We start from the raw sequence: 17,832 nt of genomic DNA on the forward strand, positions 1-17,832 counted from the left end.
ATTTATCATCAAATAGATATTATTTTAATCATTCTAACTACCAAGTAAGAAATGTTGAATTAATTTACATATCTCTTTTTTTTTCCTTTGATTTTCTTTTCATTTCTAGGTAATATTGCAGCCCGAAGTGACGACCTTGGAGTTATCTTCGACAGGTGATGGACCATTGGGTGTTGAGCAGTTGACCAACAATCACATCGCAGTCCTTGCCCCCCTGACCAAACTTGTCACAAGACATCAACCGGGAGTTCACAAGGGAAGTTCCCTTGGCGATGGCTCCTACCTCTATCTTATCTTTGTCTGGGGTAGTACCAGGTTCCACGGGCAACATAGAGGTACCTAGAGGTACCCCAGACGGGGGCTGCTGCACAGCAAGTCCCAGTACGTACCTACAGGTAGCTGCAGCAGTTCACAGCCGCTAAAAGCAGCCCACTGGCACTTGCATCACAGCGAACTTTGTCGAAAGACCGTGCCTCGTCCATCCATCCCCACCCCACCAAATTACGCACTTCGATCCATTGTTCAACCGGGAGCTCTCAACTCTGCCTACGCCAAGCTTCGAAACCGAGACAACTCTCACCCTGACGACGACGACGACTTGACCGGTTCTTCTGTCGACACACACACATCACATACACATACACATACACAATGCTTAGCTCAACAGCAACAACGATGCTCCGCGCGGGCGTCAGCCGGTCCTCCGGCGCCCTCCAGCCCATGCTCCTCCGCAGCGCCGCCTGCCCCTGCTCGCCCTTCTCCATGAACACCAAGCTTTCACAACCAACCTCTGTGCGCCCTCTCTCGACGTCACCTTCTGCCCTCGTCCTCCGTTTCCGCGCCCAACAACAAGCCCAGCTGGCCCAACAGCAGCTTCGTAGGGCTTCTTCTTCTTCCTCCTCCTCCTCCTCCAGCACCCGCCCGCGCTCCGATGCCGAGCTCGACGCCAACGCCGCCGAAGCCGCCGCCGCGGCGCAATCAGCCGCCCATGCCGGGGAGCCCGTGCTGGACTGGAACACCTTTTTCAAGCTGCGCAAGACCAGGCGGAGGGTGCAGCTGGCCTTTAGTGTGATCATGACGCTGATCACGTCGGGGGCCGGAGGCGCGGTTCTGAGCACGGGTGTGGCCGACGCCATGGTGGCGCAGGTGCCGCTCGAGCCCATGTTTGCAGTCGGCCTGATGACGGCCAGCTTCGGTGCGCTGGGGTGGCTGATGGGGCCTGCCATGGGCGGCATGGTGTTCAACGCGCTGAAGAGCAAGTACAGAGGTCAGATGGAGATCAAGGAGGGCCAGTTCTTTGCGAGGATCAAGAAGCACCGTGTTGATCCTAGCGCTAGCTCTATGGGTAACCCTGGTAGGTTTTTTTTATCTTTTTGCTTTTAGTCTCAGGTTGAAGCAGAGGGGAAAGACTGCGCATAAAATGGAAAAGTACGAACCAATTGGGCTAACATGACTGGAACCTAGTTCCCGATTTCTACGGCGAGAAGATCTCCAGCGTTGCTGGCTACAGACAATGGCTCAAGGACCAGAGGGCCTTCAACAAGAAGCGCACTACCTTTGTTTGAGCGTATCGATCGGGCAATAGTGAAAATGAGTTGTGCTTAACATCTGGGAAGCAGCTAGGGATGAAAAGGAATGACATGATGACTTGATGTCAGGTCGCGTGGTATGCACGAGGATAGATACCGCAGGGGCATTCGTCCGGGACATGAGGACTGATTAGGTCTATGTCACCACAGAACCATTTTCTTCCGTGCTTGGTCTCCCCCACAGACATGGAGATTTGTGTTCAATATATAAATATGTAAATATATATTTGGTATCTCTTGGTCGTCGCGAAGGACCTCGCCGCCGAAGACTTGTATCCTGGACTCCATCTCGTCAAAAGACAGGACACACTGTGGTTATAGATACGGGAAACTTGGATCAACCTGCTCCTTCCAAGCCTTCATTCCCCCGGCAATATCCACAATCTTCCTGCTCCCTCCATTATCAAGCCCCATCTCCTTCAACTTTTCCACCGCCTCCTGCGAGTCCAGCCCTCTTCTACAGACCACGTATATGGGAATGTCCTTGTCTCCATGTCCGTCGCGGACCTGGATTTCTGGCGGTAGAATATCTCCTACCTTGGGAGTCTCCCCGCTCCGTTTCAACTGTGCAGCCTTGCTCAATAACTTACCAAATGGCAGATTAACTGCCCCCTCGATGCTCCCAAAGCTAAAATGTTCCTTCTCCCTCGTATCCAGCACCACATACTTCTTTCCTTTCCCATTGCCGTCCTTTCCTTGTACCCTTTCCACAAACTCCCTTGGCGTGATCCTCTCCTCCTCTGACAACACCCCCTTTTCCGGCCCGCCACCACCCAACCCACAAAAAAAATCATAATTCGGCTCTCCATTCTTCACCCCCTCCAGCGTCAACCTTTGCTTGCTTCCCTCGCCACAAGCGAAGCAGTTCTTCTTTCTCGGCGCCATCTTCAAAGCACGGAAAGTGAAGGGCGACAGGAAAGAAGTCAGCGAGTACGAGTACAGCAGCAACGTAGGTTCCACCACGGGCGCGGCCCGCGGCACCCCTTGAGCTGGCGGAGAGGTAGTAGTAGTAGTAGTAGTAGGAATGTGAAGCGCAGAAGCCAGAATCTTGATGGCCTCCCCCGCCTGCGCCACGCCCATCAGTCCTACCACGGGACCCAAGATGCCCGCTTCGCCGCACGAGAGCTGGGCGTTGGCTGGTGGCGGTTTCTTGAAGCAGCACCGGTAGCAAGGCGGGTAAGGACCGCCATCGAGTTGACCCTGCGGCGTAGGCGGGCAGTTGAGGACAATGATTTGCCCCGAGGTTTGCACGGAAGCGGCCGAGACAAGCGGTTTGCAGAGGAGCACGCAGACGTCGGAGATCAGGTAGCGGGTGGCGGGGTTGTCGGTGCAGTCGAGGATGAGGTCGTATTGTGAGATCAGATCGGCGGCGTTGAGTGGGGTGATGTGAGTGGTGTGAGCGACGTAGGTGGGGAGTGGGTTGAGGCCGCGAAGGTGGGTGATGAGGGACGAGACTTTGGACTGCCCGATGCGAGAGGTGGAGTGGCCGACTTGTCGGTGCAGATTGGAACGCTCGACGGTGTCGCCGTCGGCGATGCCGATAGTGCCGATGCCGGCGCCGGCAATGTATTGCGCGGCGGGACAGCCGAGGCCGCCGGCGCCGATGATGAGGACTTTGGCGTTGATAAGACGAAGTTGGGCTGGGGACAGAAAGGGTGGGGGTGTTGGTCAGATGTGGTTTGTTTACTTTGGTTCAGGGGTAACGAACGGTAGGCCGAAAAGTAACGTTAGGGATGAGGTGCTTACCTTCTTTTCCCATTCCAGGTACAATCATCTGGCGGGAGTATCTATCGAGCTCGTCTTCTGTAAGAGGCCGGCTCGTGTCCCGAGGGACAGAGCTGATTGAGCCATTTTGGTCTGAGCTGGCACCGCCGTTCTGCATCTTGTTGTGTTTGGGGTAAGATGATTTGAAACGTTGGAGTGCGATACATAAAAAGTTCCCAGTCACCGTGTCAGTGATAGGAAGGTAGGTAGCGAGTGCGGGGCAGCTATCGCGAGTGAGATCAAAGAGCTTGATTGATTCTGGTTGATTACTTCCTGATTAATAAAATCTCAACATTCTCAGCACTTGGAAACCTAGCATTGAGCTTCTGCCTCTTTGATATATGACCAAATTCCCTTGTGTATATCATCCATATGCAATCCTAGAGGCATGAAACTGAATGAGCAAAAGGTAGACGAAAAGATGAAATCGTAGGGCTGAATCAACCCCACTGACCACTGCTGCAGCCCTCCAGTTCAACTTCTTGGCACACAGCTCGGCCCCCTGTAGCGGAGGCGGGCGTAGGCGGTGAGAAATTGGCACGTTCACCTCCCTCCGTTATCGATTTCCGGCTCCACTCAAAAGTCAATTCTGCCCATCACTCAATCCTGGGGAAGCAATTGTGGTCAGTCGAGGTACGCGGGCACGTTGTTCAACTCGATTCAGTCCACATCTTGAACCCTGCCAACATCTGCATCATCGTCTCTTAAAACCAACTTGCACTCGCCCTCCTCACATCATCACATCGTATCAGTCCCTCAAGACCAGACAGATACTTCGAATAAACATAAACAGTCATGGTTCGTCTACTCTCCCCAACAATCAACCGACCAAAGCAACCAAGTCCCCAACCCATCCCACCTTCCATTCATTCATTCATTCATTCATCCATTCATTCATTCTTCCCAGGGCCCCCCTCCCCCCTTGCGCAACGAAAGACAACCTCCCAAACTCCTTTTCCCCTCTCTCCTCCCCATTTGGCAACACCAACTACTGTAGGTAGTGTAGTGTAGGCTAACCCACCTTGTGACCACGCCACGTTCACAGGCCCCAACAGCCCCGACCCCCGGCAAACGCCTCTCGGCCCGCGAAAAAGCCCTGAAGCGCCTCGCCGACCCCCTCCTCCCGCGCAAGCTCCACCGCGAGAACAACGTGGTGTCAGACGCCTTCATCGACTCGAAAAAGGACAAGCGCACCATCAAGCACAACGCCTTTGTGTCGCGGATCGCCAAGACCGTTCCCGGTTCATCTTCGGGCTCGTCTCGCAAACTCAAGCGGAGGCGTCCCTCGAAAAAGCTGGTGACGACGCTGGAGAGCTTGGGCGATGTGTTGGGTGAAATCAGCAACGAGATCAGGGAGGACCAAGAGAGCGGCAAGACGATGGATGCGCAGCAGGAAGCGATGGGGAGGGTGAGGCATAAGAGCTTGAAGACACGGCCGGGGGCGTTGAAGAGGAAGGAAAAGGTGGTTAAGACGGAGATGGATCGGTTTGGGAGGAGTTTGGCGCAGTTGGCGACGGTTAAGGAACCGGCGGCGGCGGTGGCGGCGCCTGCGATGGAGGTTGAGCAGCAGCAGCCGACACAGACACAGGGGGCACAAGCGACGACACAACAACCGGCGACGACGAATAGGTGGGCGGCGCTGAGGGGGTTCATCTCTGCTACTATGGAGCAGAACCCTGCTTTCTTGGGCAAGACGGCATGATCGTGTCGGTCAATGCCCCCTTGTCATTTTGAGATCACCTTGTTGTTGTTGGGAATTTGGCGGCGTTGGAGAGGCATACATGTACCAATTCTGTATCATTTTTTCGCTTCGATTTTCTACCTAGACTAAACAGTACATATCCATCTGCTCCTGCTCGTTCCATGCACTTCGAGCAAGACGACATTGCGACCTAAGGAAGAATGTGAGCCATAAAGAGCCATGATTACGAGTATCTCAAGCACAGCGATCCCTAAAGAAGAAGAAACGAGAGAGGAAGGACCACGTTTGTTAAGCCATATACATACGCCTGATAATAGGCTACAATGCCATAATGCAAAAATTCCCCGTCCTATGCTAGATATTTCCTATAAAGTTCGGGCGTCATAGCACTCCGGGCTCTCAACCAAGCCACGGGAGAGCTTATCCTTTCGAGTCATAATTTACTTGGTTTCTTTTTTTTTTCTTTTTTTCTTTTTTCCAATCATGCCTCTCTCCCCCTGGGAATGATTATGCGTGGTGTTGAGTGCTTTACGGCTCGTAGCTTGAACCCTAACGCCTATTAACGCCTCTCCGTCAGTCTGACGCGGCGCTTTGTGCTGATGACCCCTACAGCGCGGGTGGTCGTCCATCTCGACGCTATGACCAAGTAAAAAAAAAAAAAAAAAAAAAAAGAAAACTTCTCCCGTTGCACGCAGTGATGCAGGAATATTGCTAGTAGAAGGGGCCCATTGACGGTGCATCCGTTCCTTGCTCCAGCCTTCTTCCAATGGGGTTGCGCTCTCTCGTTCAAAGGTATCCTAAAACTTTTGATTCTCTGTGCCATTGTGAATGGAAACCTGCTTCAGAGACAGGCGGGATATCACCTGTCCAACGCACACAATCAACAACAAACAGCCAGCTAGCTTACTCGCATCGCACACTCGCTGACTCGCAGCACTACTCAATGCGGGGCGGTGTCTTTGACGATCCGGATTTCGACGATGTCGACATGGGGCTCAAGCTCCGTCGCCTCTCGCCCTCCTTCCGTAACGACTCGATGATCTGCATCATCTCCTTGCGGCCGCCCGCGCTGTCGATGACCTTGTTGGCCATTGACATGGACACCTTTTCGTTGGAGTTGGCGTTCAGCAACCGCTTGATGAGAAGGTGGCGCATCACGATGCAGACGTAGACGCCGCAGTCGCTGTTGTTGCCTTGTTGAGGGGAGTCCTCCATCTGGTGGAACCGCAGGGGCATGCCGAGTACCCGGCCGAGACGGTCCGTACACTTTTGGGCTTCGTAAAAGTTTGCACCACCGAGCGAGTCGTAGTGGAACGCAACACGGTCGATGACGGACACGACGAGCAGTGACCAATGGGAACCACCGTCGGCGCGCTCGCGGTCCCGGCTGTCATTGACCGGCAGGAAAATGTGCGTCGTTTTCTTGAAATCGGGTAGCGCGCTCCCGATGCTTTTCAGATCGATAGCTTGCATCAGGAGAAACGTTATGCTAGGTCGTAGGAGAACGATGTGGGCGCGCGGGTACTTGGGAAGGACCTCTCTCTCGAGCCACCTAGAGTACGCATGTCAGATCGGGAGACCCGGTGTAGGAAAGAAGGGGAGTGAGGTATTGGCAATGTGTACATACTCTTCCCAGAAGGCAATGTTCTAAACCAGGTTAGCGACCAAAGCGACAACAACAGTGAATTGTAACATACGTTATCAGTAAGCCAGTCATATTTGAGCGAGACGATATCGTCACTCGTCACTAATCACCCCCAAGTCAGATCGAGGTCAACAGACATATGCCAGACCGATCCACATACGGAGAATGTCATGGTACGAGAGGTACGGTTTTGAAGGTGTGAGCTAAACGGATCGTCTGTGTTAGCAGAAGTGTTCTTGGACAAATAGCGATGCGATGTGCCTAGTCCCGCGACCTCGTCATCCTGCGACGTCAATTCGGCTTCCTACAGGCAAGGGCGGCCAATTCGAATAACTCAACAGTCTCTTCATTGTCCCAACCGGCAACTGGCCGCAAATCACGACTTGAAGCTGTCGTCTCCGTGGCGCTCTGGCGAAGGCGGCTACTCGGTCACTCCAGATCGAGGTAGCACCAAGCACCAACCCCGGCGCCAAACCCAGCTTGCTTCCCATCGCCTTGACAATCATGAACCTCTGGAACTTGTAAAAGGAACGGAACGCGGGTGGCTCACTGAATCTCCAAAATGTTTGGTGATTTTCCGCCGGAAGCTTGGCATCGTGGTTGTCGGTTTTCGGAAGACCGCAGAACTGTGAACGGGTATCGAAGCCTAGATCGTTGGTAATGCGCAAAACGGTATCGGTGTCGCTGAAGTCTCGGATGTACAGTAGAGACTAGTCTAGAGGGTGGTTGTAGTTTTTGGACGGCCTTCTCTTGGAGGGGTCGCTTGAATCAGCCGTTGTTGTTCGTATCGGCTTCTGTTCGCTCCCTGGGGCTTCTGATGTGCGAAATTTCGAGCGGGGGTCGTACGGAATGCAAGATGATGACCAAGTCAGAGAATCACCGGATTGTTGTCTTTGAATGTTGTCACAGAGACACTGGCTCGAAACGCGCGGGCAAGAACTTAGTCGAATTGAAAGAATGGAAGGGCACCACTTTAGACCGGGGACTTTGTGAAGAAAAGGCTAGCGGGAACGACCGATGCAGTTGGTGGACTGGTGGGTGGATGTGAGACCTGGAGGTGCCTGCCCGCGCCCCGCGCTGCAGGCAAAGCGCTTGTAAGCCGCTGATGGCTTCTGTTAAGAGTCACGGCTATTGTGTCTGTACGCGCTAACACTCCGCTCCTCTTGCTGGTCCGGTGTGTTCAACAAGGCCCACCCGACCTGTCGTCTGTGCAGTCAATAGCGCCCGCCTAAGGCCGACATCACGGGAGCTGACTGACGTCTCTACCCGTGAGCCGTGGAAAGGCACAGAGTCCCAAGAAATAATGTGGACAATGGAAATCAGACAATCATCATGGGTGGGCCATTTTGTTCTAGACTTTCAACTTGCCACATCGGTCTCCGAGCAGTGCTTGTAGGTAGTTCCCGTCTTTTGACTCCCCAAAAATGGGCTCATGATGGAGTGTGAGCAACAGCTTCGACGAACGAAACGAACGGTGGACTCAAATCAATCGACCACGGACATTGGGGCCGGGACGCTAACCATCTGCGAGACTGCGTTGGCAAAAAGCAGCCGGACGTGTTGAAGGCAACATCGCAATGGCTGAGCTAAAGACGTCATTGGGCGAAAGTGCCGTACACTAAATCTGCATGTGCAGATCGCCGCCAGGCCTGTTCCCGTCGGCAGAGACCGCCTTATCGTGCATCTTATCGCTTTTTCTGCCGATGTTCCCTTGGTTTGCAGCCCTCAGAATCACAGTGGGCCACGTTGAGACTCGAGGGATTATGGCCATGAAAACGGACTACCTACTCTACTTACAATGTCGTTTTGTTTCCTTCCACTCAAGGAATCATTCAATATTACAACGCGGATGCTATACCAGCTCCCGGTTTCCGAGGGCCGAGGACCTTGGCTTCATCCATTGAGGATGACGACGATAACCCACTATCTAGACCAGCACTGCCACCATTGCTTGCGTCTACGTTGAGGCTCATATCTCAGCCTTATGACCCATTTGGGACGAACGAGTCATTTGGAGTTCCCGTGTCCGAGCGAGCCTTGATATTGCCGCCCATTCACGACTGTCGACTTTCCGGCTCACCAGCATCTTCAACTGTCGTCATTTCAGCGTTATGGGAAATCGCCGCGTATCACCAGGCGTCACCTTCTGCGTTTCTTCCGATAGGAAATATCCTGTCATGGCAAGTGCCATTGAAATCCGTCGACTTGGCGTGGAGACGTCACCGAAGTGGTTGGTTTGGCCGGCGAAGCTTTGAACGTGGCTCGAACCATTATGTACGCCTGGCCAGTCCATTTGAGGCTTGTGATGAATACCTATAGGGCTGCTGGACGGAAGTCATCATGGGACATATCAACGTCGATACGCGGACAGGAGCGTTTACACTGTTGAGACGCGCTTCGGCTACCTTACACCGCGGCTATTCTTTGTCCGAAGGCGAGCGGCGTCTTTGCCGGTCAATTTTTGGAGGCATCACCATGAAAATTCGCACCGGTCATGAACATTGAGGCGCCGTGGCGTTCGAGTTAGGAGTTGGGACCCAAGGTGTGGTATGGTGAATGTTGGTTCACAAGGTTCAAAGACGTTACAGTATTCGTCTGTCAAGTGACCAAATTGAGTTTGCTGACCACGGACATCGAATAAATGGAAGCATTGCATATATGCGGCGCTGGAAGCTCGGAGAACCACAAGATGCACATTTTAAATGCTTCTCCGGCCTTAAGTCCTCGTTTATTATTTCGCATCTTCCATCACTCCGTAATTGATGGCTCATAGGAAATAGTTTCCCTTTTCCTTACTTCCCCGACCTTCCAACCACCACCAACAATCATCGCCAAAGATAAGCCAAAGCACGTCACTAGACGACAACCGGCCAAAGCTTCATGCAAGACCGCCCAGGATTTGGAAAAATCCAGGCATATATTCGTTCCACGCGATGTCTTCTTTTCCCATTCATTGGGCTGCCACGCCCGCGAGAATGAAGGCTGCACCCCCGAACATTAGACCCAAGATCCCGGCCCAGAACACCGCCACTCTAAAGAGAAACAGATTCAACATCATTCCTGATACGAAGACCAGAAGGGACAGCCTTCCCCACCCGCAAAACGGCCTTCTTCCGCGCCTTCCCCATCTTGATGCCTCATCACTATCAACCACCCGTCTCCACCCATCTTTCTTATTCCTCTCGTCCATGTCCGCTATCGACCCTGTCTGTTCCATTAGTGCTATCACATCTTCCTCCACCCTCAATAAACACCAACTCACACAGTTGCTATCTACTCCCGGCGGCACTGGCGACATTCAGCGCGAGGGCATCAAGGCAAACAAAGCCCTGCCCCCTTTCACCGTTCTGATGCTTCAGTATCAGGCACTTTCAGCTTCGAATAAGACTGTCCGCATGAAGAACAGGGTTCGTGAGAGCAAGCACAACGATGACCGGGTCAGTGGCAACGACAAAGGAGACGGTGACGAGGAGTGCGCAGACAAAAACAACAGGGAGGAGGACAGTAGGGAAATTGAGGATTAGGATTTCTTGTTTCGGTCCTTGCCTATGTTCTCGGGCGACGGTTCTTCTTAGCTTTTGTTCGGTTGCTGCAAGGATGGGTTGATGGGAATTGCATGGGTAGGAACTTACAAGAAGGAGAAGAAGGAGTTCTGGGGATCACGACATTCTTGTTTCAGTCTGGAATATCGCCTTTTTTTTTTTTTTTTTTTTTTTTTCATGTGAAAACATCGGTCATAGTTGTGTGGTTTCTAAAAGACCAGAGGTACGCTGATTTTCATAAGCGTAGAAAGTCACTTGCTCATTTTATCTGTAAAGACCTAGGTGAGGAAAGCACGAGAACAACAACAGTTTGCCGTGAAATAACTTCTTCCCACGACATTGTCAACGTCATGGTAGATCGTGCCTTCACCGGTGTAAGAGGAAGGGACGAGAGGAAACATGGAAGGAGGTACACAGGTGAGTTTCAATTTAGTTTTTACTTTCCAAGTTCCACCGTCGTTTTGTCTTCAGAACAGGAAGGCGACACTGCCTCACGCTCATGCAAATTCGATCCCTGGCCATGGAAATTTTGTGCTTTTCTTCATTCTTCACGGTACCGCGCAGATGGAGGACCTAGGCTGTGACTTTGCGGAGTAATTCACGACGTCACCCACTCGGCCGCCGTCGGAAACTTTGAAAGATCAGTTCAAGCTCTTCACTCTCCCTTTCTTCGATACAACTACCTGTAGTGTTCTGTCCTTATGAAATGAGTTACGAATCAAGGGCAAATCCCTTCTCCTTTTCAGCCTTCCTTCTCCTGGCTTCCCTTCCCGTTTTCCTGCAACCCTTCAAAATATCGTTGCGCTCAGCTACCCGCTAGTCAGACGGTCAGTTTTAAAGACCTGACGATTATACGAGTTAGTGATAGATAACGCCATCTATCTCGTTACCCGCCGATGTGGCCAGCCTCTGCAGATTTTACCCTCGTCCCGGACCAATAAACGTGGACTCCAGAGCACATTATCAACGGCAAATGGACAAGACATTAACGAACGTGTAAGGTTGTAAAAAGCTATTGGACACTATCAATGACCATAATGACAAATGAAAGGGATGAAAGTTTTGGCAGGACTGAAACCCCATTTCAGTATTTACTGCGAACTCATAGTTTCCGTGTTCTTGCTCGGCTGCAGTCATTATCGATTTATTCTAGATGAGATAGCTTAAGTACAGATAGTAGGTAGCTAGTGGCCATCACCGGGCATGCTTAATTACATAATTTAAACTGGCTTGTTCTAAAGCAATCCTTCTGCCTAATTATGTCCGGCGCGTAGAAGGACGAAGCTGCAAGTGCCCCGTAGAATGACAATAGCCTCTGTCCTAATTCAAACAGGTGTTGAAGATACCTACCTCTACTGATTCTCTGCCCAACGGCTACCTTGAGTTGTCGCCCATACTTGCAATTGTCCCAGGCGGTCAAAGCGTTTAAGAACTTGAAGTTGCGAAGGAGCTGCGTGAGCGGCCTCGAGCTGCACTTTCCCCTCTCGTCCTTCTCGATTGTCAACTCACCACCCCACCTTTCGCACTCTTCCCCATCCACACAAACAAAACAGCATTACACTCGCCCTCGCCGCATCCGCGATTTCAGTCTCCTTGGGGAAAATCGAGACAATACTACCGTACACAGTCACTCTCACCACGAGCATTGCCGCTCGAAGTATCCGCCCTTGGCCGTCGATTTCGACTTCTGATCGATCTGTAACCTTCCATCGCGCTGGTAAGTCCAATATCAAGTCAAATGACAGAGTCACCCTACCATTCCTCGAGAACACTGCCAGTCACTGCCTACCCTTTCGTTACTTCTCTCTCCAACACATCTAGTCAAGCGAGAACCGGCGTCTTCCTCATCGCGCACTTCCGCAGACGCGACAGCTGACTGGTGTAAATCTCCAGCAACCTTTCTTCAGCAAAATCTCGTACCCAGAAACAAGCGTTTTGGGATCTTTCCTCGTTGTCGTCTCTCCATTCTTTTAGTTCAACTAAGAAGCGCCAAATACAACCACTTGCCAAGTGGCAATTAGCCTTTCAGCAATGCACAGGTACTGTGGCATGCGCCCTCGGGAATCGTTGCACCGGTTGGCAATGCTGGCAAGGGTGCCGGAAACTCTGGTGCCACTGTATGGAGACAGGCACCACAACTTTGAGAATTGGGACACCACGATCCGACATTTTCTAGGGATGGAAGGCCTTGAAGTGTTCCTCGATACCGACGTCCCGGAGCCTGACAGGAACAACCGGCGACTTTGGCAGACCTGGGACCTCGGCCGGTCTGTGGCCAAGTACGCTCTTTGCTTGACTCTCGAGCAACCCCATATCCGCGAGCGACTTCTAAGACACGGTTGGGATCGGGAGAATTGGAACCCAAAGTACCATTACGACCTCGTCTGGTCACTATGGGGACATTCCATTCCCGCCTAAGGCCAACCAATTATCTCTGCTCAGCCATCTCGCTGTTCTGTGAAAGCTTAGGTCGGTATCCCGTACGGGTAATCCGAAGGTTTTTGTGGAAAAGCTCACATACCAGCGGGTAGTAGAAGGGTGAACGGATCTATAGGATTCGTGAAAACGGGTGGGGAGCAGGGTAGCCGTGCAAGGAATCATGGGAGCCAAAGAAGTTACGATGTTCTTCATGAGGTGGTGGCAACGGCTCTCAGAATTCAGTCAGTCTTAACTAATCTCAGTGGACTCATTCGCTACCTCTTACATTTCACCAAGTCGCTGGAAAGTGAAACCTCTACCAACCCCCATGGATCGAACTTTGCCAACCCTGCTGTATCCATGTATCTCCCTCACTTCCTCTCTCTCGCAGGCTCAAAGTACACATCAAGGGGTATTCTGTCCCAGAGACCGTACGCCTTTTGCCGTTCGATCCAGTTTTGGTTGGTCGGTGCCCCACGCAGATCGAAATCGAAAAGTATACGGGCAAGAATCCATCTCATTTCAGCATAGGCGAGACTATCCAGGTGAGAGCTGTGGTTAGAACAGGGACCATCGACATCTGACAGGACAGGGCAGACAATATATACTTACTTTCTGCCGATACAGTTCCTAGGACCGACACTGAATGTTTGCAAAGCGTCGAGCACATTGCCCTTCTCCCTGGCTGTCTCCTTATCGTCGAGGAAGCGAGCGGGATTAAAAGCCCAGGGGTCAACCCAGTTCTCCTTACTGTGGTTCATGGACCATTGTTGGATATCGACGATTGTCTGCGTATTAAAAGATCAGTCGGTATTCCTCTTCTCAGCGGCAAGTGGTTGGGTTGATCAGTCGTTACTCACTCCTTCAGGTAAATACTCTCCCAAAACATGGGCCCCTCCCCGGGGCACAATCCTAGCTGTCAACGATGTGACGGGGGGGTACAAACGCATAGCTTCGTTCAGCACGGCAAGCATGTATGTGAGTCTGTTGACGGAGCTGATATCAATCTCTTCAACGGATTTGAATGAAGAGCGGACTTCCTGGGTCACTCTCTTGAGGACTTCGGGGTGCTGCGTTAGCAGGTAGGTTGTGCCCGAGAGAGTAGTTGCTGTTGTGTCAGCACCGGCACTGTTGACGTATGTTAGAATTAGGTGGATTGTGTCAGACGATGCCATAGTTCGGGAAGACCCACAGCACAAGAAGCCAGGCATTTGAAGCAAGTTCCTCGAAACTGAGACCCTGATTGACAACTCATCATTAGCTATCTGCTGTTGTTTCGCAAAGAGAGAGAGGGGCGGGGGGGATGAACGTTATGCTGACGGGTAGCTGTCGGTTGTGCCACCTTGGCATCCAAAAGATGCACGTCATTCACGCGAAAATGAAAATCTCCCGACGGGTAGGGCTGAAGATTCGGCGGAATTCCGTATGGTTGGAATCCGAGACAACAGAAAGAAGAAAGGAAAGAAAACAGAAAGGGAAGGGGGGGGGGAGGAACGGGAAACAAGAGCACCTACCAGCTTCTCCTGGCGTTGAACCAAACCCTCAAAGAGGTCATTTCTATCCACGGGCATCTTCAACCTCTCTTTCAACATCAGATCAACGCTCTCCATACTCTTCCTAAACACTTCCGCGCCCTTCGCCCTCCAGAGGAGCTGAACGAGCCAATGCAGTCCCGCGTAACTTAACGCCGCCATCGGCGCTAAGCTGCTCAGGCTGCCTAGAATGTACTGCAACCACGAATGGTTACCATTCTGATCCAACGCTCCGAACGACATACCAAAGATCAGGTCACCGGCGACATCAAACGTCACGCTATTATACCACGACGTTGCATTCAGGGGTACCTTCCCCTCCTGTCCTTGCTCATGAAGCTTGTGAAGCAGCAAGTCGATATACTTTCCAATCAGCGGCCCTTGTCCGCGCATCGACGCGTCCGAAAAGCTATTGGCCAAAGCCCGACGCAGCTGCCCGTGTTTTTCGCGCCCGGCGCTGATGATGTGTATGGGTTGAGCGTCGATGGGGCGGACGAAGGACTTGAACTTGGCCAGCTCCTCCTGGCCGTGACGGCTGCCGGCGATGTGGCCGAAGATGTCGCGCCAGGCGCGCACATCGGTGAAGGAGAGGTGATTGGGTGCGATTCGCACAACGGGACCGTACTTGTCGTGGAGAGCTTGCGTGTGGAAGGGTTGTACGCCGAGGGCATGGCGGATACTGAAGGGGATGGGGGAGGCGCGCTGCAGGAGCGGACCTGGGTATGAGGCTAGAGGGTGAAAGAAGACGTTGTAGATGGCGGAGCCGATGATGTATAGCAGTATCTGGGTTTCAAGTTAGACGGCTTAGTGAAGGTTCTCCTTCATCGATATGGAACGTTGAAAGATGAGGAGGCGGTATATGTTGACTGGGGGTGACTGATGAGATGAAAAGATAATTGCTTACAGTGACGCCAACGGCACCGAGAAGCAGGTGTAGTCCTGACAACCCGGTGACACCGGCGAGCTTGTCTATGACGGGCATGGTGTCTTGTTGCCCTGGGGCTTGATTCAAAGACTGAACAAAGAGTCCGGAGCCCTTTTTGACCTAAAAGGGACAAGGAGAGAGAGAGTAGCGTGCAACTTTTTTTTCCTGTTGAGTCTTCACTCAACACTTAAAAGCTGGCACTTAGATGACTGACATCGATCAGGACGCTCGAAGATGGTGAGCCAACCTCTTTCACTTTATACGCAACGACTTCGGCGACCCTGCCTTGTCTAACGGAACTCATGTTGCCTCCAATCCGACAGTCTGTCGTATTCATCCCCATCTTTTCTCACAATTGATACTCCATGTAGCAGTGCTCGCCCTCATCAGTCACACAACACGAATTAACTCTCCATGTGGTAAGTAAGCCGCTTTATCTCCATCTAGCAGCCCTCCGATTGATACCCATTTCTGTAACCATTCTCAAGTTCGTTATCCACCACTGCTGTCTGATCCACCACTCAAAACCCAGCCCACACAGTCGGCCACGGTATCCATCACAAGCTTTCATATTTCCTGATGATACTATATACCACCATCAACAGTCGTATCGCCGATTTTTGTTTCCTCTTTCTGGTCTATCCTGGGAAACCAGCCGGCAGAATGCCGTGCATATCCCCGTGTGCGCTCATGTCCTGATCTTCGTCCACATGGAGTATTCCTCGCGTAATATGTACGTCTCGTTATAGGAGAAGATTATGGGAGACGTTCCCTAGGTGGAGTAAGAAGAGTGAAAAAGATGCGGGAAAGCTACTTGAAAGAGGCAAATAGTGAGTTTCCTTTCCACCATCTTTTGATATGTAGAGGTAGTAGAGAGGTAGGGTTATGCCTAAAATTTCAAGGGGGATGTCGTTTTCTTTGACGGTTTAACTGTCTCGAGACTGTGTACAACGCCGGTCTGGCTTCTCAATGGATTCCTTACCTACATACCTTGATAACTAGGTAGTTTGCATTTCTGGGTGTGAACTACCTCCTCTGTAGGTAGGTGGTAGTCACCCTACTACATACTACATACACCGGCACGACCGCCGGCTATTCGGCCAGCTTATCTTGGCGATGTCAGTATGTACCTACCTACCTACCTACATAAGAAATCTCGATGTGGAGATGCAAGCGCTTCCATTGACCATTGCAGTTACATACTTGCCTGTTTGGTAGCCTCCGTATTTCGTGGCATTGATGGCAGGTCGCCAATGCGTTTCGCCAATGCAACCACTGTAGTCTGGCTCCAGCCCGTTACGGTCCGATACATTGTATGCGTACTATATGTGCCGTCCGGGATATAAAAAGAGAGACATATGTTCAGAGGTGCCTTTTCCACGCCCCAGACAAGAACCCAAAGTCCCAATATTTTTACCAACTCTTTTACCAAGGCGACAGACAATATATGGGGTGTCGATTGGATAGTACCTTACCATAACGATCGAGGAGAATATTCGTGAGTCGTTACTGCGCGTTGCCCCCTTTGCTGGAGACTCCGTTACATCTTCAAATTCGCTAGAGGGAGCTACGGTAGGTCGGTACCGTGTAGCTACCCGATGATGATGATGATGATGATGATGGGTGGATGCAGGAGCATCACATGTAATCATCTTTCTCGCTTCGGGGAATTTTACTCTTGTGATTGGCTTGGCCGGTCGCATTCGCATTGCGCGCGAGAGAGAGAGAGAGAGAGAGAGAGAGAGAGAGATCTCTTTCTTGCCCGTGTATGTACAAAGGGTAGTACGTATGACTCTTCACCTAGACAACAGTAGGTAGGTAAGGTAGGTAACGGGATAAGACATGCCGCCGTTCGGGGTTATTCTGTCATCCGGGCTTCGGGCTACCTTGACCGGTTTCAAGAAATCATCAATCGCACGAACGGCCTCTTCGGAGTTTACATGAGCCCCGAAGCGGGAAACCACCGTCCAGACCTCGGCGTAAGAGTCATGTTAACTCCGGATTTGCGTGCCTCTGCAATGCTCCTTTATTTTTATATATATATTTTGTTTTTCTTTTTCTTTTTCTTCGAGAGGGGGAAGGAGGGGGGGAGGGGGTTGTTTATTCCTGCCGGCCGGTTACAGCTTTGCCAAATGACTGACAGATGGTGCATGTGTGTCCCGCCAGGCGTTGCAGTCGAGATTTTCTAGCGTTATACATACATACCTCCACTGTTCTATGTAGTATCCGTACCTACCTACCTACTACTGTAGGTACATATGTAGAATTTTTGCCTTTCGCTAAAACTTGACTTTATGTTATGTTACTTCCACTCCCCTTGTATCCTCGTAGTGTACCTAGGTAACTATCCGGGTCGCTTTCCGTGCCAGGGTCGTATGCCATAGTCGCAGTCGGCACGTAAAAAAAACCGAAACTCCACGTCCTCTCTTGTTCTTGCCGCGATCAACAAATGAAAACAGGTTAGATCACGCCACGCCCGTATGTCCCATCATTCAATGATACCCTCGAATGGTACAAAAAAAAAACACTGGGCTCTATGTACCTCTATGGGTATATGTAAGTACGTGTGCGCGACCCTTGCAATGGAGTCCTTCTAGAAAGGCGAGGCTGCCTTTGTTGCATGTATTCAATCAACGTCTGGCAACTAATTAAGAAAAAAAAAAAAAAAAAAAAAAAAAAAAGGCAGAGTAAAAACTGCCATGTGGGCCACTATGC

At 51.4% G+C, this 17,832-nt stretch overlaps 6 protein-coding genes across 6 annotated transcripts; 3 read left to right on the forward strand and 3 right to left on the reverse strand.

Annotated features, from left to right (window-relative positions):
- The first annotated feature begins 467 nt into the window (after window positions 1-467).
- Window positions 468-2,960, forward strand: NCU00737 (presequence translocated-associated motor subunit pam-17). Its single transcript, XM_959297.3, has 2 exons — window positions 468-1,354; window positions 1,465-2,960. The coding sequence occupies exons 1-2, from the start codon at window positions 652-654 to the stop codon at window positions 1,563-1,565; spliced, it is 804 nt and encodes a 267-aa protein (XP_964390.1). The 5' UTR covers window positions 468-651; the 3' UTR covers window positions 1,566-2,960.
- NCU00736 (molybdenum cofactor biosynthetic protein) lies at window positions 1,786-3,476 on the reverse strand. Its single transcript, XM_959296.2, has 2 exons — window positions 3,336-3,476; window positions 1,786-3,229 (listed from the first exon to the last, which is right to left on the reverse strand). The coding sequence occupies exons 1-2, from the start codon at window positions 3,469-3,471 to the stop codon at window positions 1,905-1,907; spliced, it is 1,461 nt and encodes a 486-aa protein (XP_964389.1). The 5' UTR covers window positions 3,472-3,476; the 3' UTR covers window positions 1,786-1,904.
- Window positions 3,477-3,952: 476 nt separating this feature from the next.
- NCU00735 (hypothetical protein) lies at window positions 3,953-5,216 on the forward strand. Its single transcript, XM_959295.2, has 2 exons — window positions 3,953-4,151; window positions 4,399-5,216. The coding sequence occupies exons 1-2, from the start codon at window positions 4,149-4,151 to the stop codon at window positions 5,053-5,055; spliced, it is 660 nt and encodes a 219-aa protein (XP_964388.1). The 5' UTR covers window positions 3,953-4,148; the 3' UTR covers window positions 5,056-5,216.
- Window positions 5,132-7,717, reverse strand: NCU00734 (Ulp1 protease). The gene is made up of 5 exons (XM_959294.3): window positions 7,251-7,717; window positions 6,861-6,903; window positions 6,753-6,802; window positions 6,683-6,702; window positions 5,132-6,607 (listed from the first exon to the last, which is right to left on the reverse strand). Exons 1-5 carry the CDS (start codon window positions 7,293-7,295, stop codon window positions 5,992-5,994), a joined length of 774 nt encoding a protein of 257 aa, XP_964387.3. The 5' UTR covers window positions 7,296-7,717; the 3' UTR covers window positions 5,132-5,991.
- A 1,573-nt stretch (window positions 7,718-9,290) lies between these two features.
- On the forward strand, window positions 9,291-10,264 carry NCU00733 (hypothetical protein). The gene has a single exon (XM_959293.2). The coding sequence runs from the start codon at window positions 9,634-9,636 to the stop codon at window positions 10,222-10,224; it is 591 nt and encodes a 196-aa protein (XP_964386.1). The 5' UTR covers window positions 9,291-9,633; the 3' UTR covers window positions 10,225-10,264.
- Window positions 10,265-13,031: 2,767 nt separating this feature from the next.
- Window positions 13,032-15,174, reverse strand: NCU00732 (trichothecene C-15 hydroxylase; the record flags this gene model as incomplete). The annotated part of the gene is made up of 6 exons (XM_959292.2): window positions 13,032-13,197; window positions 13,273-13,448; window positions 13,521-13,788; window positions 13,853-13,899; window positions 14,175-14,975; window positions 15,097-15,174. The coding sequence occupies 6 exons, from the start codon at window positions 15,172-15,174 to the stop codon at window positions 13,032-13,034; spliced, it is 1,536 nt and encodes a 511-aa protein (XP_964385.2).
- Window positions 15,175-17,832: the final 2,658 nt, after the last annotated feature.

Source organism: Neurospora crassa, linkage group I, assembly GCF_000182925.2.
Source record: "Neurospora crassa OR74A linkage group I, whole genome shotgun sequence".
Lineage (NCBI taxonomy): Eukaryota > Fungi > Ascomycota > Sordariomycetes > Sordariales > Sordariaceae > Neurospora > Neurospora crassa.